General features: G+C 40.5%; 1 protein-coding gene across 2 annotated transcripts in view; it reads right to left on the reverse strand.

Moving 5' to 3' along the window:
• Positions 1 to 18162, reverse strand: part of GLRA3 (glycine receptor alpha 3) — a 142575-nt gene extending 124413 nt beyond the window's left edge. For both annotated transcript variants that reach the window (XM_074951174.1, XM_074951175.1), the window contains exon 1: positions 17651 to 18162. In XM_074951174.1, the coding sequence (XP_074807275.1) occupies positions 17651 to 17736 (86 nt within the window). In that variant the 5' untranslated portion in view covers positions 17737 to 18162. The remainder of the gene's footprint in view (positions 1 to 17650) is intronic.
• Positions 18163 to 26479: the final 8317 nt, after the last annotated feature.

The following is a 26479-nucleotide window of genomic DNA, read 5'->3' on the forward strand; positions in this document are numbered from 1 at the left end:
CTTGTTCCCATAAGAACGAGGGACCACCAAATGAAATTAATGGGTATCAGGTTTAAAACAAATAAAAGGAAGTTCTTCTTCACTCAGCGCACAGTCAACCTGTGGAACTGCTTGCCTGAGGAGATTATAAAGGCTAGGACTATAATAGGGTTTAAAAGAGAACTGGATACATTCATGGAGGTTAAGTCCATTAATGGCTATTAGCCAGGATGGGTAAGGAATGAAGTCCTTAGCCTCTGTTTGTCAGAGGGTGGAGATGGATGGCAGGAGAGAGATCACTTGATCATTACCTGTTAGGTTCACTCCCTCTGGGGCACCTGGCATTGGCCACTGTCAGAAGACAAGATACTGGGCTGGATGGACCTTTGGTCTGACCCAGTATGGCTGTTCTTATGGATTCCACAGGGCTCAGTACAAGGGCTGACACCATTCAACATTGTCATCAATGATGTGAAGTAAATATAAAATGACTGCTGATAAATATATATAGATGACACAAAGATTAGTGAAGTGATGAATAATGGTGGCAGGGCACTCATGCAGAACAATCTGGATCACTTGGTAGTCTGGGTCCATTCAAAGAAAAGGAGTTTTAATACAGACAAATGCAAAGTTATATCTCTAGGCACAAGAAGTGCAGGCCATACATACAGAATGAGGGGTTTGGGAATGTATCCTGGAAACAGGATACAGTGACTCAGTGAAGAACTGAGAAGAATTTACAAGAAACTGAAAATAAGCTTCCAGTGCAGTGCTGTGGGAAAAAGGGCTAATGAGATCCTTGGATGTATAACAGAGGAAGGAGGAGTAGGAAGGTGATTTTATCACTGTATATGGCATTGGTGAGACTGATACTGGAATACTGTGGACAGTGTTGGTGTCTGTATTTTAAAAAGGGTGTTGAAAAATTGGAGAGGATAGAGAAGAGAGCCACCAAAATTATTTGAGGGATGGAGAAAATGACTTGGGGTCAGAGACTTAAAGAGTATGATTTGTTTAATTTATAAAATAGAAGATTGACAGGTGATTTAATTAATCTATGGGTACCTTCAGAGGGAGAAAATCCTAGGAACTAAAGGGCTCTTTAATTTAGTGGAGAAAACCATAACAAGACCCAATGGCTGGAAACTGAAGCCAGACAAAAATCAAATTAGAGATTAGTCACAAATACTTTATAGTGAGGATGATTAACCATTGGAACAAACTACCAATGAAAGTACTTGATTTTCCAGCTCTTGATGTGTCTTCAAATCATGACTAGATGCCTTTTTGGAAGATATGTTTAGCAAAACACAAGTTGTTGGGCTCAATACAGGGGTAACTGGGTAAAATCTAATGGACTGCAAGACAAGACCAGATATTCGACATAGCTGATCTAATAATTCCTTCTAGCCTTAAACGCTATGAATCCTCAAGAGTTCTATATTACTCAATTCCTCAAAACATCTTCCTACATCTCCCCGAGCAGAAAAAAACCAACCTGCTGGTTTCTCTAGCTAAAGCCTGCTCTTACCCCATCTTCCTACCAAAACTGTTCTTGGCCAGTCTCCTACTCCCATTCTGGCATACCAGACACCTCGCTACCCCAAATCAGCATGCTTCCTGAGGAATTGCGTAGGAACTGCTGATGTCATTTCTAGAACATTATGCTTGCTGTGAGAAGACCTCCCACCCTGTCCCCATGCTTTAAAAAAATAATCAGCAGATCATTTTTTTTCTTAATGAAGTTGCACACTTCTTGTATTAAGGCAACAGGAAAAGCAGCGCCAGGTACAAGCATATACTTTAACAAAAAATACATTATGGAGGTAGATAGTTTTAGTCATGATTGCATTTAGATTTGTATGGGAAGCAGGATTAAAATACTTTTATTTCACACTTCATTAATTGAATTAGATCTCAAAAGTTAACCATGGCTTAGCTTTTCTGCCGTGTTAGTCACTCCGTGCTGTGCAGTCAGCAAAAAACAGTGGCTAGAGCTGGCATAGCTAGCCACAGGTAGATCACTCTAGCACAGAGGAGCGCTTCAGTGGCATAGAATTGGCACAACAGTATCTGGGCTGCCCTCCATCTATGATTTGTATGGAGCTGATTTGTATGACTGAGCAAGTTGGGGAAGGGCCAGGGCTTTCCTGCACTCTGTTATCTACTATTTATGTAATAATCTACTAGGACTATACAGAACTAGTGTAATTTAGAGCAGTTTGCAGGGAAGGGGATGCTGGAAGCAGCTGCCAGCTTAGGGAAGCTTGCAAGGGAGCAGGACCACTGGGATCTGCATACAGACTTTGTAGAGGGGCTATGTCTGTGGGAAGGAAGCCTAGCCCCCTAGGAAAACTATTGAGGAAAACCTCTACAAGGAGAGCCTCACTGATCTTTTCCTTCAGTCTCACTGTATGAGTTTCTCTATTGGATACACTACTGGAGCCACAGAAATCGGATTGATATTGCTTTGCACATGAGTTTGAATGGGTAAATACCTTTAAATTTTGAGATGATTCTTTTCTGTACAACTGCTCAAAGATTTTGCATGTTTGTACCAAGGTGCATGTTATGAAAAAGGAGTTCATAAGAGAAGCCGCACTCTGCATAGATATGTTTCACCACTGCCTTATCCTGTTAGCTGGGGTTGGCAGTGTAGACTGCCTGGCCTGATTTTTTGGGTTGAAATCAGAGAGTTTTCCTTCTCCTGAGCATGTGAGTGCATGCTCTCTCTCAACTTTTTTTTTTTTTAATAATGTTTTCCTGAGACTTCTCAAAATTTGTTTCATTTATCTTGCCCCTAAAAATCTGATGTCACTGGTATGCTATACAATATACTGAATTTACTGATACCATCTGTCAGATATTATAGTGGGTTTATAGCTTTCTGAACTATTCATCTTTGAGGCTGAAATTTTTCCATGTGTTGTCTCAGCCCAAAGGTGGATTTCTTTTATTTGGAAAATTTAAAGGGCAGGTATGACTATTGAAACAGTTTGTATAAATGAGATTGCACATGTATCCTTAGAAAAACCATCTTAATATCAATAATGTGAGGGAGGAAGAGCATTTTTTTTAAAAAAATCATATTTTAAACCACCTCTTCTCAATTCTTCTCGTCCCTGGTGTAGGAGAATGCCAGAGTTAGAAAGTGAGTATCCAGAGCAATGCTATGCTCTAATGATCCCTGCCAGCATAATGGTGCCAAGGGGTTGTTACAAATAAGTACAATTTAGAGCTGCCCCAAAGGTACTGCATGTTGTTCCAGGTGCATTCCTCAGAATCTGTCACTAATATTTCTGTTGAAAAGGGCAATATACAACTATTAAATTGTTTACTTTGTAACTTTGGTGGTGGTTTCCTCTATCCTTTCTGATACAATACAGATGTAATTTATTTTGAAAACCTTATACCTATACTTCTGCTGAGTGTCAAGTTATCCTCATCTTTGCCATTATGATTTTTGTCAGGTAATCATAGCTTTCTCCCCATGAGTATCTGAAATACAGGTTCCTTGAGCTATTGAAAAGGTTTAAAACACAAACATGTCTAAGTACAGTGTTGACTACAGAACCATCTTGTGATGCTGCTGTACACATATCAATGGCTTTTTCATTTTATTATTTAGCCTGTTCCTTGGAACAGCAAGTGTAACTCAAGGCCCTGGAGCTATGGGAACTTTATTTTGTGGTTCATTTTATTCTACTAATCTTTGAATGTTTTTAATACAGTGTATACTAAAAAGCTTTACAAAGCAGCTCAAGGAAATTAATTACATACTCGTGGGTGAAGTGACTGTACAAAGGCGAAAGCTGCAGCCAGCCATTGTGCACTCATCTGCATCTCACAAACAGCAGTACCAAAAGCATTTCTGCAAATTAATCTGAGCTGATATTAATTTATTGGATCTCTCATGATTAAAATAATGATTACATTGGTTTAATCCCAAGAATATGTCCCTTGAGTCTACGGTTGTAGCGAATACAATAGTAACAACATTCATCATTGTTAAATAAAAAGGTACATAAGTAAAGAAAAACACTTTCATTAAAAAAGAGCCTGCTGAAATCAAGCAATCATCTGATTGCAACTGATACCTGATAATCTGACACTATTTTCATATTGTGTTCTGAAAAGCATGGTAGAAAAATTTCTCGCTATGTCAACATCCTCATGTTTGATTCCTGTCCTACAGACAGTCTATCAATGAATAGTGACTGTGTGGACACTTACGTGAGGCAAGCACAAAACACATTAAATTCTGAAAGATTGGAAGCATAGAAGAAGTCAGAAAAAGAGTAGCTGAGAATGAGTTAGGTCCTGAGTAGGTAAAGCAAGGTACTGAAGAGGTCAGAGTTTATACCATAAATAAAGAACATTCTAAACATTGCTGTAGCATTTAACTTGAACCTGCAAAAAATAAATTCTTAAGGTAGCAAAGTCCCGTGAAATTCCAAAATGTGACAGCCTAAAGCAAAAAATAACAAATGCTAAAAAGAATACTTGTGGCACCTTAGAGACTAACAAATTTATTTGAGCATAAGCTTTCATGAGCTACAGCTCATCCGATGAAGTGAGCTGTAGCTCACGAAAGCTTATGCTCAAATAAATTTGTTAGTCTCTAAGGTGCCACAAGTACTCCTATTCTTTTTGCGAATACAGACTAACATGGCTGCTACTCTGAAACCTGCTAAAAAGAATGGCTGTGAAAGGATCCAAGGTAGGCCAATATAAATGCGTGTTCTGATTATGAATGAAAATCATAAGGACTACACATAACATGAAGGTAAAAGCTGGTTTCAGTTTTACAAAAAAAGTACAGGGAAATAAATAACAATAAATTTGTAACAAATAACATATCTGCAAATGTTATCTCTCCTTATTCACAAAGGGCTCGATTCACAAGAGGGACCTAGTGGACTTGACAGCCTCTCACTCTCTGCCGCTGAAGCTCTTTCACTTTGGCTCAGTGAATATTTAATGAGTTATACGGAGAGAGAGAGAGAGCGCGAGAGAATGAATGAATGGCTCTATATAGACCAGTGATTAGGGCACTCACCTCGGAGCGGGAATGGTGGTTCCAGTCCCTGCTCCAATGACTTATTATTTAGAGACAGTGGAACAGTGATTGAGAGCGACCCATCCCAGAATACTCAAAAGTTTAATGTGTAGGGCATTCACATGATAGGGAAGACCTGGGTTCAAATTCCCACTTCACATCAGGCAGAGGAGGGATTTGAACCTGGCTTTCCCATATTCCAGGTGTGTGTTTAACCAGTAGTCTATTGGGCATAAGGACAGCCTCTGGCCATACTTTGTGTGAGGTTGGGAGTGTTCAGAGCATGCCTACTTGATCAGGTGCCATAGTGGTTGGGGGAATGCCTAATCTGTGAATTCTGTCATAGTGTAGGTATAAATTAGGTGCTGCGCTTCTTGATGGTCTCAGGGTTTAGGTGGCTCTGTGAATGCATGCTGACAGAAATGTAGGTGTCTAGAGGATTTTAATGATTAAAAGTGAGGCATACTAGGGGTAGGCAGCAGATGACCAGTGGGGTGGTTTTATTATTATTTAAAAAAAAATAAATAAAAAAAACACAGTGGTGCCTAAATGTTGGACTTCTTGACACTTAAGTGCCTAAGTCTTTTGAATCTAGAGCAGAATGTTTGCAAACAGATTGTGGTGTTTGTGGGTAAAACCATTACTCGAAATCTTGAAGTTATTTTGTGAATTTTGTTTATCTTAGGCTATTTCTACACTGCACACTACTTGGGGAGTGTAACTACACACTACATGTGGTGTCAACATTGTGGTGTATAGCTACATGGCACTGAAAATATCTGGCATGGGAGTGGCAGCGGGGAAAGGCTTGGCAATGGGTAGCTGCTGGAGCCTTTCCCCACTGCCTCCCACCTGCCAGAGTTTCCCCCACTGCTGGAGCCATTCCCTGTTGTAGTCAATTAGTTTGTTTAATCGTTCAATAGAGGATTTATTGTTGTGGTTTAAATGTCAATGTGTAAATGATAGTTTAAGTAGGATAGTATCATAGAAGTATAAGGTTGATAAGCATTTACAAGTAATGAGCGTGTATTAGGTATACTGGCAAAATAAGGCTATAATGCAAGTCCTACACGCTGAAGTCTGTAAGATTTCAGCTTAGCCAGACTAGGCCTAAGGAGGGTTGACATAATTTACCAGTAAATTTACAAGGTTATTGTAAAGAATGTACCCATAGGTAAAGTTCAGGAAAAGTATGCGACAATGTACCCATCTAGACCATGAGACAGCTGATTGTAAAATCATAGGAAATTCCACTGTCACTGCAGATTACCATGGTGATGTGCATACATAAACGCTATCAAGAATAAGGGGAACTAAGAGGACAACCTATGAACAGCAGGGCACCCCAAAGTTTACTGGTTGTGGCAGTACAGATAAGGAAAAAGGGGATGGAACCCTTATACATATGTGTAATGTAGTAGGTGTGGTCATAAGAAGATAAAAAGGATTCCGTGGTATGGATAGGCAGGGGAGACCTAAGCAGGAAAGTATCCCCTCACCCCCACTGATGACAACCTGATTCGATGATCTCTTGGGGGATGTAAGTATGAATACAAAGCTGGCTATTCCATTGGCTTTCTCAAGTTTTGTATATGTGTTTGTAACATTGATTATCTGATTGGTGAGATTTATATTACACACAAAATTTGTTACTTGTAGCTGCGTTTGTGGTCACTGTATGCATTCTTCATGTGCTCCTATTGTTTTCCAACCTAAGAAAATCCCTCAGAGTGACTCTCAGCTGGTTGATCTTAAAACTGTAGCAGCCCAGGAGATGGTCTCACTCACTAGGGATACTGTGAGACCATACTGTGGTTTAACACAGAATAATATCAATTCAACTTAAATAAAGGCTAGGGGAGAAACTCCGGCAGTGGGGAGGCAGCAGGACACTACATTGTTAAAATTAGCAGTGTACATGGAAGTGGCAGAGCTTGGGCAAGCAGACAGAAATGTAAGGTACATACCCACATGGTTCAGGAATGTCTTTACTTGCCTAAGAAGTACCTCACCATTTACACTGCTATTTATACCCATGCTAGGGAGGGCATGCAGTGTATGTATTCTACATGCTGTCGAAAGGAGTATGCAGTGTAAGCATACTTTTTGACTTGCTAGTAAAAGACAATTGTGTGAAATAGTTACTGTTCCCAAGCTGGATGAGTAAAACTCTTTAAAAATAGGCTTCTGCCATGAATGCTGACAGGAGAATTAATAATTCCCTGTGAATAGTAAAGTATAGTAAAGTAAAGCTACTAAAAATTGATCTCACAAATGTTTGTGGCAAGGGAGTTCAAAAGGGGCATAAACTCAGTAGAGGAAAACATCTTAAAAAAGACAACTATATTCTCAAAAGAAAAATGGCAGTAATCTCTGAACTCTGAATGAGCAGCAATTAAAATCACTGAGAAAGACACAGGAAGCTAAACCACCTGACTGTACTGGGGGTCTGTGCACTTGTCATAAATATAAAGGGAAGGGTAAACACCTTTAAAATACCTCCTGGCCAGAGGAAAAACCCTTTCACCTGTAAAGGGTTAAGAAGCTAGGATAACCTCACTGGCACCTGACCAAAATGACCAATGAGGAGACAAGATACTTTCAAAAGCTGGACGGGGGGAGAAACAAAGGCTCTCCTCTCTGTGTGATGCTTTTGCCGGGGACAGAACAGGAATGGAGTCCTAGAACTTAGTAAGTAATCTATCTAGATATGCGTTAGATTCTGATTTCTTTAAATGGCTGAGAAAATAAGCTGTGCTGAATGGAATGTAGATTCCTGTTTTTGTGTCTTCTTGTAACTTAAGGTTTTGCCTAGAGGGATTCTCTATGTTTTGAATGTGATTACCCTGTAAGGTATTTACCATCCTGATTTTACAGAGGTGATTCTTTGTTACTTTTTCTTCTATTAAAATTCTTCTTTTAAGAATCTGAATGCTTTTTCATAGTTCTTAAGATCCAAGGGTTTGGGTCTGTGTTCACCTATGCAAATTGGTGAGGATTTTTATCAAACCTTCCCCAGGAAAGGGGATGTAAGGTTTAGAAGGATTTTTTGGTGGGGAAGATGTTTCCAAACGGACTCTTTCCCAGTTATATACCTGTTAGACGTTTGATGGTGGCAGCGATAAAGTCCAAGGGCAAAAGGTAAAATAGTTTGTACCTTGGGGAAGTTTTAACCTAAGCTGGTAAAAGTAAGCTTAGGAGGTTTTCATGCAGGTCCCCACATCTGTACCCTAGAGCTCAGAGTGGGGAAGGAACCCTGACAGCACTAGAGAAGGAATCTCAGCCAGCCCCACATAGAAGGGAGAGGCAATTTTGGGTGAGCTGGGAGCCCTGCCACAGGACCACAATTAAGATCAGGATCCAGTGCCTCAGAAACCATATGCAGGGAGCGCAGTGAGATTACCATCCCATTCCAGCTCCCAGGCTGGAATAGCAACTGCAAAGAACTTCACTATAGTCTCAGGTTCTCCCCATGGGCTGTGAAGGTGAATTCTATCTTCCCAATCCCATTATCAAAGTCATTTTACTTGAGCTTTGTGGGTGGATGAATTACTTTCACCCAAGGGGAACAGCACAGCAAAATGAGCTAATACTAGCCTAACGAGTGGAGGGAGAGGGAAAGAAATACTAAATAGTACCCATTAGCAAGTAGGAGGAGAGGAATTAAATTAATTATGACTTAAAAATGGCTAACATATCAAACTCCTTTTTTAAATTAACATAAAAATACAGAAACAAATTGGACAAGTAGAAAGCAGTGAAGAGGAGTTACGGGAATACTGTACTTGGAAAGTATAAGCAGGTGCAAATCAGCCAGCTTGGATGACATGCATTGCAGGGTGTTAAGGGAATGAACTGATTAACTTACCAAATCAATGTTAATTATTTCTGAAAAGTCACAGAGAACTGGGGAGGTACCAGAAGACTGGGAAAAAAAAGCAGATATGGCATCAATCTTGGGCGGGCGGGAGTGGGGATACAATTACAAATTGAATGAAGGAGATCTAATATATTTCGATTTTGGTAAAGAATGTAATGTATTTTCACAAAATCGTGCAAAAATTAAATTTGTATGATCCTGAATACGTGTAGACCTAGCCAGAACCAAGAATGAAAGCAGAAGAAAGAAAACAGAGGTTAACAATGGACAAACTGTACATTCAAAGTGGCCTTGTAGATAATATGTAGTTGGTAGATAAAGAATAGTAAGAAAGAAAGGAATGTATGACGGCTTATAGCTGTGGCCTTGGATGTAGTACAGCATATGAACAGCTCATGATCTAGATGGGGATTACCTACAAAACCTTGGACCAATCAGAGTGCCTGATTTGATGTAGACTGGAATGCGCATGTGGTAGCATGTTTCAGAATATGTACAAAAAAGGCTGTCAGGCTCCTTGCTGCAAACCCCATCTCTGGCTCACAGCTGGGGCTGTCACCCTGGGACAGGGAGCTCCCGCTATTGCAGCCTGACTGCCCCCCAGGCTCTCCAGTGCCACCTCTGAGCTAGGCTGCCCCACGGGCTCCTGGCTCCTTGCTCCAAATCTGGCTGCTGCCCAGGGTCAAAGCTGGGATCCCAGTTGGCAGCATGGCTCAGAGCAGGGAGCCAGGAGTCCAGTCGGCAGCCTTGAGGAGCTCCACCCAGAGGTGAGAGCCTGTGTTCTCAGCTCCTCCCCCCCCCCCACACACTGCCCCATTAAGTCGGTGGAAGCGCTCCTGGTGAGGACACGTACCACAGACAGAAAGGGTAGTGTGGACAGGAAAAACTGCAGTAATTACTGCAATGGCTGTATGTTGACTTTTCAAACAGGTCAAATTAAGTTAAGTATACAGGGGTGCTGGAACAATTTTTATAGTGGGGGTGCTGAGAGCCATTGAACCAAACTCTAAACTGTGTATGTAATAGAAACCACTTCAAGCCCTTGCTATAGCTTTGCTGTATGCCAGTAAAGAAAATTGAGGGACAAACTTGGAGCCAAACTGAGTCCTAGGGAACCAGGAGGTTGAGGTCTCAGGAAAATTCCAATAATATGAATACTACCTGGTGGGCTGAATGATTCTAATCATTGGACAATGATAAATGGGTAAGTATTGGACTAGAGGGAAGATGCCGAGATCAGTGTTAGGTCCCATCTTATTTAACATATTCATTAATATTTTTAAAGAAGGGGTAGCAGCACCTGATTGAAATGCACAGATAAAACTAGGTTTCCATTGATTTGTAGATAATTCAAATTTTCCAGGAATTGTCACACTTCCTTTTTATTAACCATTTTACAGTCTTATCTTTTGCTCCATCTGTTCAATTTATGCTTTTTTACATTTGTACCCAATTGAAGTCTCAGTGTCTCATTGCTTCTCATTTCCTGTTACATGGGCTATCTGAATAAAGCAATATTGGATCGGTTTTCTTCTCTGTGTGTGTTCTTTCCAAAAACCAACATAAAAGTCTTATAGTATGCAACATCATCTTAAGGCCAAGGTCAAGTTAGTGCTTCAGGATACTGCTCAGAGTGACAGGATTCATGCCAGAAACTGACAGAAACCAGAATTTCTAATGTATGCACTGAAGCATTTCCCTTAACTGAATAAGTCAGTGAAAATAATGCTAAGGTTAATAAATGATGCTGCTAGCTTTTCATGTTTCCAGTGAAATTGGTCCACAGAACCACACATACATACAAACACACACCATATCTGAATGATGTTTAAAATTTCCTCCAGATACATGGCTTTACTTTGCTTTCCTGATCTTGCTTGTGTTACCATCTTACGTCTACTGTCCTCTCAATTGTCAGCTCACTTTTCTCTGATTCATACTGGGAAGTTAATCAATGAGAATGTGCTGGATGCAGGGATTATCAGGCCCAAGTGCATTCTTGGCTGTTTCATGTGCAGGATGCTTCACCTCCTGAAGGCTATGAAAAGGGTGACAGAAAAGGACATTTGCCCACCTACACTCTGTCCGCAGTTACTTTGTAGAGAAGCCTCCTGTTTGAAAATCTGAGCAAGCATTTTTGTGAGTACAGTTGAACTACAAGTGAAAATCTGAGCACTATCACCTCCAAACGCCTGATGTGCTCCTATAATTTATTTGTATTGGCTCAGCATTGTTATTATAGTTCTTCCCATTATAAAATGACATGTTTTAGCCTATTATTACCAGCAAGTCACCACTTTTCATCATTTTACTTCTGTCTAGCAGGGCACCTTTAGGCAGCTGGTTCCTTGGTCACTAAATTAAATTTAGGTAGCTCCTGAGGATGGTGCATCTTTCAGTCCACAACCACCTAGAGCATGGAAACGCCTATCCACTCCTGATTGTAACCAACGACAATGCAATTTTAAAACAATTATATTAAAAACCTGAAAGGAAATAATATGTAAGCTGTTTTGATGCTTTGCAATAATCAAGGTCTTTTGTACTCCACAGTATGCTAGACCTAAATTCCCTGGAAGGTTCCTGGATTCTATAGATGGGAATCTACAGAATCTGCTGGGGCAAATTGGAAAAGAGTGTTTTTTAAAAATATAAAATAAATTTATCACCTTAAGAGGCAACTTGTGATTGGGATAAGCACATTTGCTGGATATTTCTGCTAAATGATCATCAGTAAAACAGTTATGGGTGACATTTCTAATGTCATCTTAAGGTTTAAGAGTAAACAACCAATTTAAATGAAATTCACACCTCTGAGAGCTACTCTGTCAGGCTTTCTGTAATCTGTGCAAGAGAACACTATTACAGTTTAGGCTTGGTTCATGTTTCTAAGGTTACCTTGAGAGCAGGACACATTTCTTTTAAATAAAAGCTGAAGTTTTGGAGTTCAATTCTGTACTAGGGAGGGGATTCCACAGAAAAGTGCAGGCTGTTAAATTTCAGAATACAAAAGGCCCTATCAACAGTAAGTGGCATATTTATTTAACATAGAATCATAGAATATCAGGGTTGGAAGGGACCTCAGGAGGTCATCTAGTCCAACCCCCTGCTCAGAGCAGGACCAATCCCCAATTTTTGCCCCAGATTCCTAAATGGCCCCCTCAAGGATTGAACTCACAGTGGTTTGAACATTTAGCAGGCCAATGCTCAAACCACTGAGCTATCCCTCCCCCCATAAATATGCTAATGTATTTTTAAAAGTGTGTTAAGTATTCATAAAACTGTAAATTGTGAGATTGTGTCACTTGTGACACAGATCAATATTCTTGTAAATGTACATGGGATGCATTCCGATATCTAAGAAAGTGTTTTTAAATAAGAGCATTCAAATAATATATTCCAAAATTAGTTGAACAACAAGGGACTTGATCTCTCACCTGTTTTAATCTAAGTTTAACTCTATTGATTTAAATGGCATTTCCTCTAATTTTCATCAGTGCAAATGAGATCATAATCAGGCCTGACACATCTGGACCTTTCTGATTTAGGAGAACAATCATTAAATTTTTCTTCAAACAGAATCACAGTATTCCTCTTATTATTGTTTGTATCAGTTAGGTAGGAATGAAATAGGAAATATTGAGAACAACAACATTAGCACAGCAAGAATTAAAAGGTGCATGTTAATTTAAATTTCATTGTAATTTTAATTTAGTTTTCCCATATATTACTGTACAAACATATTTCTTCCTTCTGCTTTATAAAAAAAAACAAAGGTAGGATCTCAAGATAGCAGTTTCTTTACAAGTTTATTTTAAGAAATGAGGAACAGCAGGTGAAATCCTGCCCTCAGTGAAGTGAATGGCAAATAGCAAGCCATTGACTTGAATGGGGGCAGAATTTCACCTGGCATATTTAAATTACCGTGTTCATTGATAATAAAGTCCTCTCTTTTTCTTTGTTTTGTAAACTACAAGGCAATCCACCCACATAGGGAGTCCAATTGCTCTGCCTCTGTGTCATTGTCACTTGTCCAGTAGGATCTAGAATGAGATAGTCTCTCCTTTGAAAATAGCTTCTGGTTACCACAGACTAGGGTTGGAGATGAAAGGCTCTGTACTTCATTACCCTGAACTATTAAATTTCCATTTCTCTGCCCCCAACACAGGCACATCCATTATGATTTTAATAAATTCATTCATTGAGTTTGCAATACGTGGATCTTTAATTGCTGCTTTATAAACATCAAAGATGTCATTCTTTGCTTCTTAAACAGCTACTGAGGCCTTACAGGCAATTCTGATGGCATCTCATATTATATGAACTATTTTCTTGTATTCTACTTGGCATTTTTTTAAACTACTAAGACTATTTGCATGAAGAAAGGTTTGTTGGTGCTGCTATTATTACTCATCTGAAGTCATACTTCTCCATAACATAAGACTAATCCCCACAGTGGTTAACTATAGGCCCAGTCACATCTCTGGGATATGTAGCAAAAGGCACTCTCTCTGCACAGATCCTGCTCTCTAGTGCAGTCAGGGACTTCCATGGTATGATTCCTCCTCAGAGAAAAGAAGAAGGGGTTAGTGAACAGGTTGAGGGAGGAGTGGATAGGCAAGAGGTGATACAAATCTTCCTGCTCCCTTTCCGGGGGTTACTTGAGAAGTATAATAAGTGAGAAGCTATATTACATTTTCACAGCTCCGTCCCTTCACTCCAGATAATGTGGATAGCTATCATCTCCCCTTTAAGGAGACCTCGGAGAAAGGAACAGTTATGGGTGTCCTGTTAGGGGCTTCAGTGGAGCCACTCTGGTAACAAGCAAAGGCCAGAGCTACTACAGAGTGTCCAGACTCTACACAGGTGATTTTGATCTCCTCCTGATCTCATGGGATCCATTCAGATGCACAGCCATTTTGACTGAGCCCTATTAACTGTGAAGGGTAAATTCTACTCCCTGGTAGAACAGGGAGAATTCTCCACAGGAGACCCTCATAAATACTTCTTCCCCTTCAAATCTCTCCTCAGGGGTTCCCTGTGGAAGTGGGCAGTCTGGACTTCTAGTATTATCAAGGGTTCTGATTTTATTTTTAGATAAGTAGCAGGAGCAGATATAGTCCTAAACAGAGATTCTACTTTACTCTACTTACATGTGGTGACTCAGGGCATTTTACACTAAACAATAATATTACAGCAAAAAATAAAAAATAAAAAGGGAGTACTTAGTTTAGACTTAAAAATTGAGAATTTCTAATTTCCTGAGTTTGAGAAGCAATTTCCAGAGAGGTGTAAACAGAAAAAGCCTTGATTCATAAAGATAACAGCCCTGTTGCAAGGATTGTCATGAGTTGCTAATGGAACACTGAAAGAACAATTCTGAAATACATGAAAGGCCCAGTCCCTAAAGAAGTTGTTTAAATGATAAGCAGAATTTGAAAATCTATGAAGAAATCTACTGAAAGCTCATGTAAAGATTTTTAGAGAAGTTGAGTGTATATTTAAAGAGTCTTGCTGCTGAGTTCAAAATGAGCTTGAGTGTGTTGATTTGTTTATAAATAAGACCACTAAACAAGGAGTTAAAATAGTCCCATCTTATAACTTTCATGCAATAATAAACAAGGACAGAAACACATGGAAGATATGAAAGCAGAATTGTCTCTAAACTGAATGCTCTTCAAAATGTATACAAAATAATAGTGCTGCATATCTTTTTTGTCAAGTTCCATAAACTACTGTCAGAAGTAGAAGACCTAAAATACACCACTCCCATTATACACCAGCTGTATTGTTATAATAATACATAGAAATAGTTATACCAAATTTCTATTATGAAAATAATGTTGTTTTACTCTTCTATCTGCAAAATAGCTTTCAGATGTCAGCTTATATAAAACAGTTATCATACAAGAGTCTATTTTTTTTATATTTCTGATTACAAGGGACTTGAAAATGGGATGGAAAATTATTTCTTTCCATAAAGAAATCAGATGTCTTCTCTTTTACAAAATATACCAGAATGTGGACCTTCAGCATCTAACTGATGAGAATAACAAGCTTGCATTTAAATAGTTCATCTTAAAAAGGAGACTTTTTTTTAATTTGGCATGTACTGAAAATATCAGTTTTACCCTTCTCAGAGATGGCATCTAAATAACATGCAGATATAGTACTATCACAAGGTAAGACATTTAAGTTGCTTCTACTGGAGCACTTAACTTAACCTCTCCCTACCCCTGCCCAGAAAAAAAATCCCACAAAAATTCAATTGAGGTAAGAAAAGTTAATCTCTAATATGGTTTAAAAAAATGAGAACCTTTGTGTCATATCTGGAACAAGTGAAATCATTTAGGGGTCAGTTGTGCTTAGAAGGCACAGTTCTTCAATAAAAGTACTGTATAAGACCCCATTCCAGTGGATCTCTATAAGTGATTGTCTCTCAAAGGGAAGACAACATGGTAGCAGTTTACCCCCCATCTGCCCAGGTGTAAATGATTACACGAGGTGCAAAGCAGGGGAGAATTGGTCTCAATGACTTCAAGAAAGCAAAACATCTGTGTCAACATTTTAACAGGTTTCATGCATCCGATGAAGTGAGCTGTAGCGCACGAAAGCTTATGCTCAAATAAATTTGTTAGTCTCTAAGGTGCCACAAGTACTCCTTTTCTTTTTGGGAACATTTTAACACACCCTCATTTGGACTTGGTGAACTGGGCTGGTCTATATCCTTTTGGGATGGCTGGTGATGCTAATAGCTCAAGTCAAGAGCAGTCTTTGTATTCCAGAGTGCATAAGGGCTGCAAATTCACCCTGCCCCTAACTGGGAAATAAAAGCTAGAACCTTCCTATGCACTCCCACCTCCTAACTGCCTTCACAGCAGCCATACACAACATAGCTTCTAGATTTTTGTGCATAATGACCATGGCTATTCTTAAAAATGATCATTTAGCTGAACAACCCTGCTATTTTGAAAACATTTTTGTTGCTTTAAAATGGAAAAAAAGTATACACATGCAATGCAAAGATGTCTCTCTACAATCTGAACTTAAATATGAGTTAACTTGCTTGAGTAATGTTTTCTGATCTGATGCTATAAAAGAGTTATCTGCCTTCCAAAAACATATTTCTTCTCTTTGTAAATAACATATGTTTTATATTATTAAATAAAGAGTTGGTTGTTCATTCAGTAGTATACTGACATTTAGATAAATGTCAAGGAAATCATGATCTATTATTAACCTTGAAATACAATAATTGATAGTACATTTCTACTTATAATTATACTTCATTCAGTATATTACAGCCCATATGGGTCCATCCTCCTACTCCATACATTAAATATTAAAAACTACAAGAAAATGTACACTCTCTACTGCTCACTCTCCCACACAACACCAAATAATCCCACTTCATGTGACCCAGTTTCTTAAAATCTGTTCCTGTTTGCAAAGGTAAAGTAAGATAACAATAAATACTACTACATTCTACATGTTGATTCAATTAACCTAAAACTACCTAAAATGAATGTATATTCACCATCACCACTGCCTGGCGCTATACATAGTTGTGTGTTTATAAATAATCCCTCTGCATGTTATCACAAGAGCATCTAGTAACCTATGTATTACATTTTTTAATTCTTTCCTGCACCTTTGAAAAAAAAAAGTAAGGATATGACACTCATGAATACCCTGCCTCTGTGTTATGTAAGTTGTATGTATTTATGCTTTATTTTATTGCTGTACAAAACTAACATTCACATATTTCTGACCGGTTTAATTCTAGCAGAATATTCTAGCAATAAAACATTAAAAGGGTGACCTCGAATTCTGGTTTTAAAATGTCTATAGTGTGGGGACTTTTGTTTGCTTATGTGTTTGCTTGCCTTTTAAAATAAATACAGAGATTAATGGAAGAGGGAGTCTAGTTTGTTCCAGAATGTAACCACCACACTTAGAGAACTTGAGAAAAAGAATGTTTGTGTTGATATCTTATTAGTTGATCTGAGAAAAGTGCGCTGGGCAATAGTGAAAACACCTTGTGCACTAGGATGTCCTCTAATCTTTTCTGCTCAACTCTTGATTTATTGTTCTGTCTGTATCATACACTACACAAATTTTAGAAAGCCCAGCTGCATAGTACACCAAGTAGGTAAACATCCTGGAAGTAACTCTCGAATCAGTTTTCTCTCTCCACCTGGCTATCATTGTTCCTGTTTCTGCATGAAAGTTTCATGACCTCATAAAGTTCCCAAATTAGATACCCTATACTAATTAAAATAAAAAATAGTAGTAACTGAAATCAAATGTATTCCAAACTCTGAATAAACTTCGTGGAACTTTATATATAGCTCTAAACTGAAGAATTTTAAAGAGGTAAGTGTTGCATTTTCCATTTAAAAAGAGAGAATGTAACAAAACAGAAGCTAACTGGCCAACTGTGCAAGGGGAAACCCCAGCTCTAAATAAAACAAGGAACCTTACATTGTAAAATGAAACTGAAATCCAGCGTCACTCCAGTATCTCAAAGTTACCTCAGACACAAATCCCATACATTTAATTGTCACTGACAATGAGAAGGCTATTGAAGGCTAGACATTTGTGGCGAGTACGGCTGGAGAGGCAGCAACAACTGTGCATCATCCATGAGTCCCAAGCATTTCAGCTGTGCAAGAAAAACCGCTGGGGGCACGTTTGCGATCTCCGTTTCCCACCCTGGAGGGACTCACCTGAGCAGAACTGCAGCTTCCCACAGATAAAATCCCGAAACAGCTGCACGAAGGTATCTAACCTTGGCCATGTTACTACGAGGCATTCACAACCTCCAGAGCAGACGTTTCCGAGTCATGGAGGATCCAGAAAGGGTGCCAAGGAAATTTGTTCAGTCTTGGGAGCTGTTGGAGGAAACTGCCGGGACGTCAGCACCCTGGAGAGCTCCCTGCGGCAGTGCTGCACCTGTAATCCCACTGGCAGGGAAGTTTTAGTCTGGGGTTAGTTATTCACCGGCGCCTGGCACTTGGCCGAACATTTTCTGGTGGTGGCGTGGCTGAGAACCAGCTCGGTAGGGTTTGTATTTTTCATTTAAAGAAAACGACTGTTCCAAAAGGGGAAGATCAGGCAGAGCAGAGGCGGCAGCTTGCGCTCAGCTTCCCTTCCTCCCTCCGCCTCCTACTAGCCGCCGGAACCCAGCTCTCCACATTCCTGAGCAACTGGAATGCTAGGACCAGCTGAGAGAGGGAGGGAGGGAGGGCGGAGACCAAGCCCAGGCAATGGGCTGCCCACAGCCACTCAGGGGAGCTCCCAGACAGACTGACAGCCGGGCTAAGCAGCACTGCAACAGAGGGGGGTGGATAGGGGAACAGAGGAGGTTGATCCCTCAGACGTGTGTGTGTGTGTGGGGGGAGCTGATGTTTCAGGGGGTGGCGGTGGACAGAGAGAGGATCCCCTAGAAGGAGATGTCTGGCGGCGGGGGGTGGGGGTTGACCCTGAGGAAGAGGATGAGAGGATGGTCCCACAGGAGGGAATGAGGGGGTGGTGATCCTTCAAAAGCGGATCTGATGTGGGGAGCAGTTAGTCCAGCCAGGAATGGGGTGGGCCATTCCCCCGCCCCGTTGTTCTTTCACCTCCTTTGCATTCACTACGAGTATGAGGACGGAGCCATCTGTCCTAGCTGCTGTCAGAGCCCTCCTCAGATTAAACGCTGGTAAAAGAGCTGCTGCCTAGCCGTGCCCCTCTGCCCGGCGTTGGTGGGGCGGAGGGGAGAGGGGCGTGCAGGGGGCGGGGCGTGCAGAGGAGGGCGGTGTCCCAGGGGCTTGGGAGGGGGAGGTGTGTGTGTTCGGGGGATTGCGGTTGGGTTGGGGGACGGGCAGGAGTGTCCAGGGACGTCAGGTGCGCAGTGCATTGAGCCCTGGGCAGGGCGAGTGGCTCTTTGCGGGAATGGGCGTTGAGCTATGCGCTGGGGGCAGTGGCTCTCCGGTGGCTGGGAAGAGCTGTCCGTGGTAGTTTCCGCCTTCAAAGGCGCAACCACTGAGGAGATGGGGAATCATGTCGCCCCGGTCCCTTTTCATCCCAGGTGATGAGATGGGGTGAGAGGGAGCCTGGAGAGGGGGAGTTCGGAAGGGAAGAGCGCTCTTGAGCCAGGAGGTGTGGAGACCTTCAGTCTGGGGAAAGGGTCTGGGGAAAGCGGGGCGAGTGAGGGAGAGACAGGTGGGGGGGAGAGAGGGAGTGAGAGAAGAGCGGGCTAAAGGAGAAGGAGCGAATGGCGAGTAAAGGGCGGTGCGAACATCTGTGGCTGTGGATGAACCTCCGTGCGGGACTGGGGGGGGGGGCGGAGGGGGGCAAAACGAGAAAGAACCTTAGACGAGGGGAGGCTGCCTGTGTTGGGGCTGGGAGAGTGTGTGTGTGTGCGCGCGAGCGTGCCCTTTGTGTGTGTGTGTGTGGGGGGTCTCTGTAGCAAGCTCAGTCTGGACCGGGGCGAGGGGGAAGCCCTGCAATTGTACTCGGGGATGTATTTGGGGCTGCGGGAAGGAGCTTGTCTGAGCAGGTTTTGGGGGAGCCTGCTTGTGCTGGTGCATGTGTGAGTGAGGGGGGGCGGCAGTGTGTGCAAGAGGCAGGTGTTGGGGGATAAGACAGGCGAGTGGGTTTGCTCTGGTGTGGGGAGGAGGCAGGACAAGGTGAAGGAGGAGGCAATACAGCAGGCGTGAGGGAGAGCAGAAAGGGGGAAAGGGTGCCAGAGAGGCGAGGGAAGGAAAATGGGTGAAGGAAGAAGAGAACAGCGCGTAAGAAACGGGGGGAGGGAGGACACACAATATAGAAAAATAATATGGGGGAGGGAATACACTGAAAATGACAGAAGAGAAGATAAGGTAGTAAAGGAAATGGGGGGGGGGGAATAAAGGGAAAGAAGAGATTGAACCACAGCCTTGAAGGAGATAAGACAAGTTTGTACTTACTAGAAAGGATAGGTACAAAATGATGCATTAACCACATTTTAGTTACATTGTTAAGAGAGGGATAAGATAAAATGTGCTGTTCGGCCATACATCCTCCTTGTTCTTTTTCTGTGGTTGCACCTGTGCCTACTTTTGCTATCACCACGGCAGCTGCCCCAGCAGGCACCATTACATAGTAATACCTCCCACCTCATTTGCTAGAACTGATGTATGTCGCTCCACACCCAAACATACTTCGAGTTAGATGCATTGTTGGGGGGCACTCTAGAATGTCATCTGCTTAAACTGACCCTTCCCCCAGGTTTTCTTTAAAATGTAACAGTTAAATACGAGAGTGGAGGAGCAAGAAGATCGGGGGTCCTCTAGCATTAACACACCAAAATTTTAGTCAGTGCCAAAATAATTGCTTTGCTTCTTAATGCTAAGGAAACCTCCTTTTCTTCCAAGGTCTGTTCTGGAATTAACGGGATGTATTGAATTAAGGTGTAAAGTGCATGCACTATATTTTCAGAACAGTCACGTTTGACTTTTTTCTTAATATAAGCATTTAGTGAAGCTCTTTCTCATTGGTACTGTTTAGCTTTACAACCCTGTGCACTTCCACGCTTAAATTGTCCTACTTTTCCCCAAGGGATTCAGGAAGATGCATTTTTCTTATAACACTATTTATAAATATTACCACAATGGGATCTCTAGTATCAATAGTTCTATACATGAGAAGTACATTAAGTATGCATAGTTCAAATTCATAAACATGACAGGAGGGACACGTACATTCTAATATGGTTTAAACAGTAACTTCTGTATTTCACCATTTGCTTTACTGAATATAAACTTTAGATACTATGCATCAACTGTTTGTTATGAATCTCAGAGCTTATGAAAGTTGTCACATTGACACTGTTGAATACTGAAATCTTCTCCTTAGTCACAAAAGAGACATAGTATAGGGAGTGGCAGTATAATCTTCCCCACACCACAATGTTACTCAGCACTGCTCTATAGCCACAGCCTACCTTTGGTGAAAGGAGAATTCAGTCTCAAAGTTTGTTCAGTTCTTGGACTTTTTCCTAAAGGGATATGTGTTTGTGGTGGTTTTTATCTATGTAATGACATATAGGGTCCTTGTGATTATAGTATCTTAGTGTTTCCAAAATTATTTTTAAATAACAATGAACAGGACTTTCTTCTTTTTCTGCCTGCAGGAATAGCTTAGCAGGTTGTCAGCATTTTTCTTTTTTCCATCTTCTTCTTCCTGAATTGGCAACTGGTTAAAAGATAGGAAACAAAGGGTAGGAATAAATGGTCAGTTTCAGAATGGAGAGAGGTAAATAGTGGTGTCCTCTGGGGGTCTGTATTGGGACAAATCCTATTCAATATATTCATAAATGATCTGGAAAAAGGGGTAAATAATGAGGTGGCACAATTTGCAGATGATACAAAACTACTCAAGATAGTTAAGTCCCAAGCAGACTGTGAAGAGCTACAAAAGGATCTCACAAAACTTGGCAACAAAATGGCATATGAAATTCAACATTGATAAATGCAAAGTAATGCACGTTGGAAAACATAATCCCAACTATATATATAAAATGATGGTGTCTAAATTAGCTCAAGAAAGAGATCTTGGAATCATTGTGGATAGTTCTTTGAAACCATCCACTCAATGTGCAGCAGCAGTCAAAAAAGTGAACAAAATGTTGGGAATCATTAAGAAAGGGATAGATAATAAGAAATAAAATATCATATGATCTCTCCATAAATTCATGGTAAGCCCACATCTTGAATACTGCATGCAGATGTGGTCCCCCCATCTCAAATATATATGTATTGGAATTGGAAAAGGTTCAGAAAAGGGCACAAAAATTATTAGGGGTATGGAATGGCTTTCATATGAGGCACGATTAATAAGATTGGGACTTTTCAGCTTGGAAAAGAGACAACTAAGGGTGGATAATGATTGAGGTCTATAAAATCATAACTGGTGTGGAGAAAGTAAGTGTTATTTACTCCTTCTCATAATACAAGAGCTAGGGGTCACCAAATCAAATTAATAGGCAGCAGGTTTAAAACAAAAAAAAGGAAGTATTTTTTTACACAACACACAGTCAACCTATGGAACTCCTTGCCAGAGACGTTGTGAAGGCCAAGACTATAACAGGGTTCAAAAAAGAACTAGATAAGTTAATGGAGGATACGTCCATCAGTGGCTATTAGCAAAGATGGGCAGGGATGGTGTCCCTAGCCTCTGTTTGCCAGAAGCTGGGAATAGGCAACAGGGAATGGATCCCTTGATGATTACCTGTTCTTTTCATTCCCTCTTGGGCACCTGGTATTGGCCACTGTTCTTTCCCACCTCCCCTACATGGGAGAAGACTGTGAGTAGAGCTGTTTTGGGAAGGATACGTTGAAGAAATAGGTCTTGATTTTAGGTGGGTTTTTTTAAGCACCAGCAGCTTCTCTCTAGGGAAATCTAGGAAGAACTGGTGATGGTTCTTCAGTCCAAACACAGTACTAGCTATCATCCCTCTTTGGCCTACTTAAGATTCCAGTTCAACAGAGCACATATGCAGATGCTATTCACTTCAAGAGAATTAAGTGCATGCTTTGCTGAGTCGGGTCCTAATATAGGTTTGTTCTGATAACCGTGTTGTTTTTCTTGCATGTTACTGTTAGCCAGCCTACCTGTTCTTAAAGCTTAAAGCTGAGCGCTTAACAAAAATAGATTTTAAAATTTTCTACAGTGCCTTTTAATACTTCTCTGGGCTCTTTGCGGGTTGGGTTGGGTTGGATTTTTTTGGGGTAGGGAGGTGAGCCTTGCCTGAATGGTCGCATGTAAACTTGACTTCTACTGTATGTGACAAAGAATACTCCTCTCTATCAAAAATGTTTCCTGTAAATTTACATAAGCCTCAAATACATGGGATCAAAGATCATATAAGAATATTATTTTATGTAAAACATTATATTCTGGAGTGAAACAAGGTAATGTTTTTTTATTAGATCAATTTCTGTTGGTGGAAGCTCTTCCTCAGTTCTGGAGAAGGTAATCAAAGTGTCTGAGTTAAATATCAGGTGGAACAGATTGTTAAGCATAAGTAGTTCACACATTCTGTAGGAGACCACTTAAAATGAACTGAGCAATTATGCGTTAGCAGGCAGAAGGTGTTACACATTGTTGTAAAGAGCCATAAAACTGTCTCTGTTAAGTCCATGGATATTAGTGTGCAACAGAATTACACACTACATAGATACGCCCTAAGAAGGCTTTTGTGGGCATTCGGCCCAGATCCTCAAAGGTATATATGCATCTAAATTTGAGGATCTGAGCCTTCTTCCCTATTTTTATAAATCAGCTGTTTAATCATTGGCTATTCTGTGCTTTTTTAGAAAAAGAAGGGGAAATTATGAACTTTCTAAAAATTGGATTGGCTGATAGAACTTGTATATTAGATAATGTAATATGTACATAAAAAGATGATGAGAGTATGTTCTATTAATAGCTTACAGTTTCAAATATAAACATCCCTTCTTCACCTCAGCATTTCTCCAGTAAGTGCTAAACTATTAATGGACCACAGATTTGCATTCTATTTATATCTTTGCTTAGTTGCCTTTATATATAAGCGTACATCTTCCAACCACCATGACTAATACGTAAGTATGCTGTACTCAGGTATTTAACTAGACACTTTCACAAAGGTATTTTTAAATATACACCTGTTATCTACACACCCTTACCTTGTGTTCTTTTTGCTTAGAGTGCCAAGTCTGAAACCACTGTTCTTTCTAAGTTCTGTACATCTTCCCATTACAGTGGATCTACACTAGCCTTTCTCAACTAAAAATTCCCACTGTTATTCTCATAACTCCAAAAGTGGGAGTGCAAACATAGGCCATCTAGTTGCATTTTAACCTAGGGGTTAGTTTAGAGGAGTTACAGCCTCTCAAACTACTCAGAGCGGCTCTAGAGGACATGATGGTTATAACACCAGTAGCCACTTTAACCTTGTCTGCACTAGAGCATTAAATCTGGAAAAGTGGTCTCTTTCACTCCCTCCAGAATGAAATCAGCCAATACATCTCTCAGAGAAACTAGTAAAACTCTCCTAATAGCCTGAAGAAAAGCTTTCGAGCCACACAGAGCTTCTCTCCCTCACCAACAGAAGTTGGTCCAATAAAAATGTTACCTCACCCATCTTGTCTCTCTAATATCCTAAGACTAACATGGCTACAACTACCATGCATACACACAGTATGACAGTCATTTCTCAATCTACTAGATAGTCTTTATTTATAGAGTTTATAAGGAAACAATGAATAACATATATACAACTGGAAAACAGTGAAATAAAATAGACCAAGCAATTAAACAAAACATCATACTTTAGAGACCTGCTTAAAGTTCTTTTTGGTTAGCAGAAACCTTGATTGCAAGGAAGACACAATCTAAGGAATTATTGCCTTGCAGCTTCATGTCCAGCAGCTCTCCTTATCACAGTCACAGAGTAACTGTGATATCCCCACTCCAGTACTTTCTGGAAATGAAGGATTCTCTTTGATTTTAACCTTTCATTGCATACTGAAGTTTACTGTATAAATAGATACATTTTCTTTCGGTGACTGTAACTTCCACACTTTATAATTGGTCTCAGGGAACTGGAATATGCAAAAGGCAATTGCATCACTGACAAAATACATTATATACAAAGCCATATTTGTTTCTGTCTTATCCCTCCCCTTGCTTCATCCATTTTGGATGTTTGTGTATTAACCACAAAATATATTCTATTTTTATGGTTGAGTATTTAATAATAGGTCAGAGCTTCTGGGCTTTCACACTTGAATGGGTTATACCCTTGGGAACCTGCTTACAGAGAAAGCTAGACTAATTAAAATAACTCAAATGTCTAACTCAAACAAAGGTCTAAAATAAGAATTAATGTCATAGTCCATCACAACACCCTATTTAAACACTGTAATGTATCCAATTGTAGTAGGTATGTTAAAAGACAACATGCCAGTATCAAATCTTCCCTGTCATTGTGATATATGTATTTGTGACTGTGTCAGCTGGGAAAACAATCTAGCAGTCTGATGTATATTTTGTGTTTAAAGAAACCCATTGTGCTTTTGTAACTGCAAAAGTGAGGTTTTCTTTAACTCTATAGTGCTTTTAAAGCAAAGAGCAATTCTGGTCATTCCATAATATGTCAATTTAATAGATTCATAGATTGTAAGGCCAGAAGGGCCCACTGGGATCATCTCATTTGCTCTCCAGCATGACATAGAGCATAGCATTTCACTAAATTGTTCCTGCATCAAACCCATGACTCAAGGCTGAGCTACAGTGTGTTTCTTAGGGGGAAAAGTCCAATCTTGATTAAAGAGTTCAAGTTATGGAGAAACTACTATGTCCCTAGATAAATTGTTCCAGTGGTTAATTACCTTCACTGTAAAAACAAAAAGGAAAAGGTACCATACTTCTAGTCTGAATTTGTCTAGCTTCAGCTTCCAATTATTGAATCTTGTTATGCTTTTGTTTGCTAGATTAAGAAGACTTCTACTATCAGAATTTTTTTCCCCACATAGGTACATCTAGGCTGTGATCAAGTGACTTTTTGGGTGACCAGGGGTGGCCAAACCTACTGACCCTCCAAGCCACATATGATAATCTTCAGAAGTTCAAGAGCTGGGTGCACCTATTGGGGTTTGGGGCTTCTGCCCGGTGGTGGGGGTAGGGGCTTTTGTCCTGAGGGGAGGGGAGGTCTTGGGGCTTCAGCCCTATGGGAGGTGCCTGCCAGGGCTCAGGGCTTCAGCTGAAGCCCCAAGACCCCTCTCCTGACAGGGCAGAAGCTCCAAGCCCCACCACCCCTTCAGGGACAGAAGCCCCAAGCTCCCTACCCTCCAAGTGTGGTAGGTGGAGAATGGTGGGGTATGAGGGGCTCCCTAAGCTGCACTTGAAGTGTGAAAGAGCCACATGAGGCTCATGAGCCATGGTTTGGCCACCCCTGTAATAGACTGAACTTCTCTAGTCTGTCACTGTAAGACAGGTTTTCCAGACCTGGAATCATTCTTGCAGCTCTTTTCAGTAATCTTTCAAATTTGTCAACATCCTTTTTGAAACCTGAACTGGGCGCAGTATTTTAGTAATGGCCTCACTAATGCCATATATAGTGGTAATGACACTGCCCTATTTCTTCTGAGTATTCCCCTATTTATACATCCAAAGATTGCATTTTCTCCTCCTAGCCACCACATCACACTGGCAGCTCATGGTATGTTTGTTATCAACCATGACCCCTAAGTCCCTTTCCAAATCACTCCTTTCCAAAATACAATTCCTCCACCCTAAGTGTGACCTGAATTCTTGGTTCCAAGATATATCATTTTGTATTTAGATGTATTAAAATGCACATTGGCAAAATGACTCCAGCTTAACGTATGATCCAGAGCACCCTGTGGAATTGACTTTTCCTTATCATTTGCACAGCCTTGTTCACTGCCAACAATGGGTAAGTGTCATAAATATAAAGGGAAGGGTAAACACCTTTAAAATACCTCCTGGCCAGAGGAAAAATCCTTTCACCTGTAAAGGGTTAAGAA

Source organism: Natator depressus, chromosome 4 (genome assembly GCF_965152275.1).
Source record: "Natator depressus isolate rNatDep1 chromosome 4, rNatDep2.hap1, whole genome shotgun sequence".
NCBI classification, from domain to species: domain Eukaryota; kingdom Metazoa; phylum Chordata; order Testudines; family Cheloniidae; genus Natator; species Natator depressus.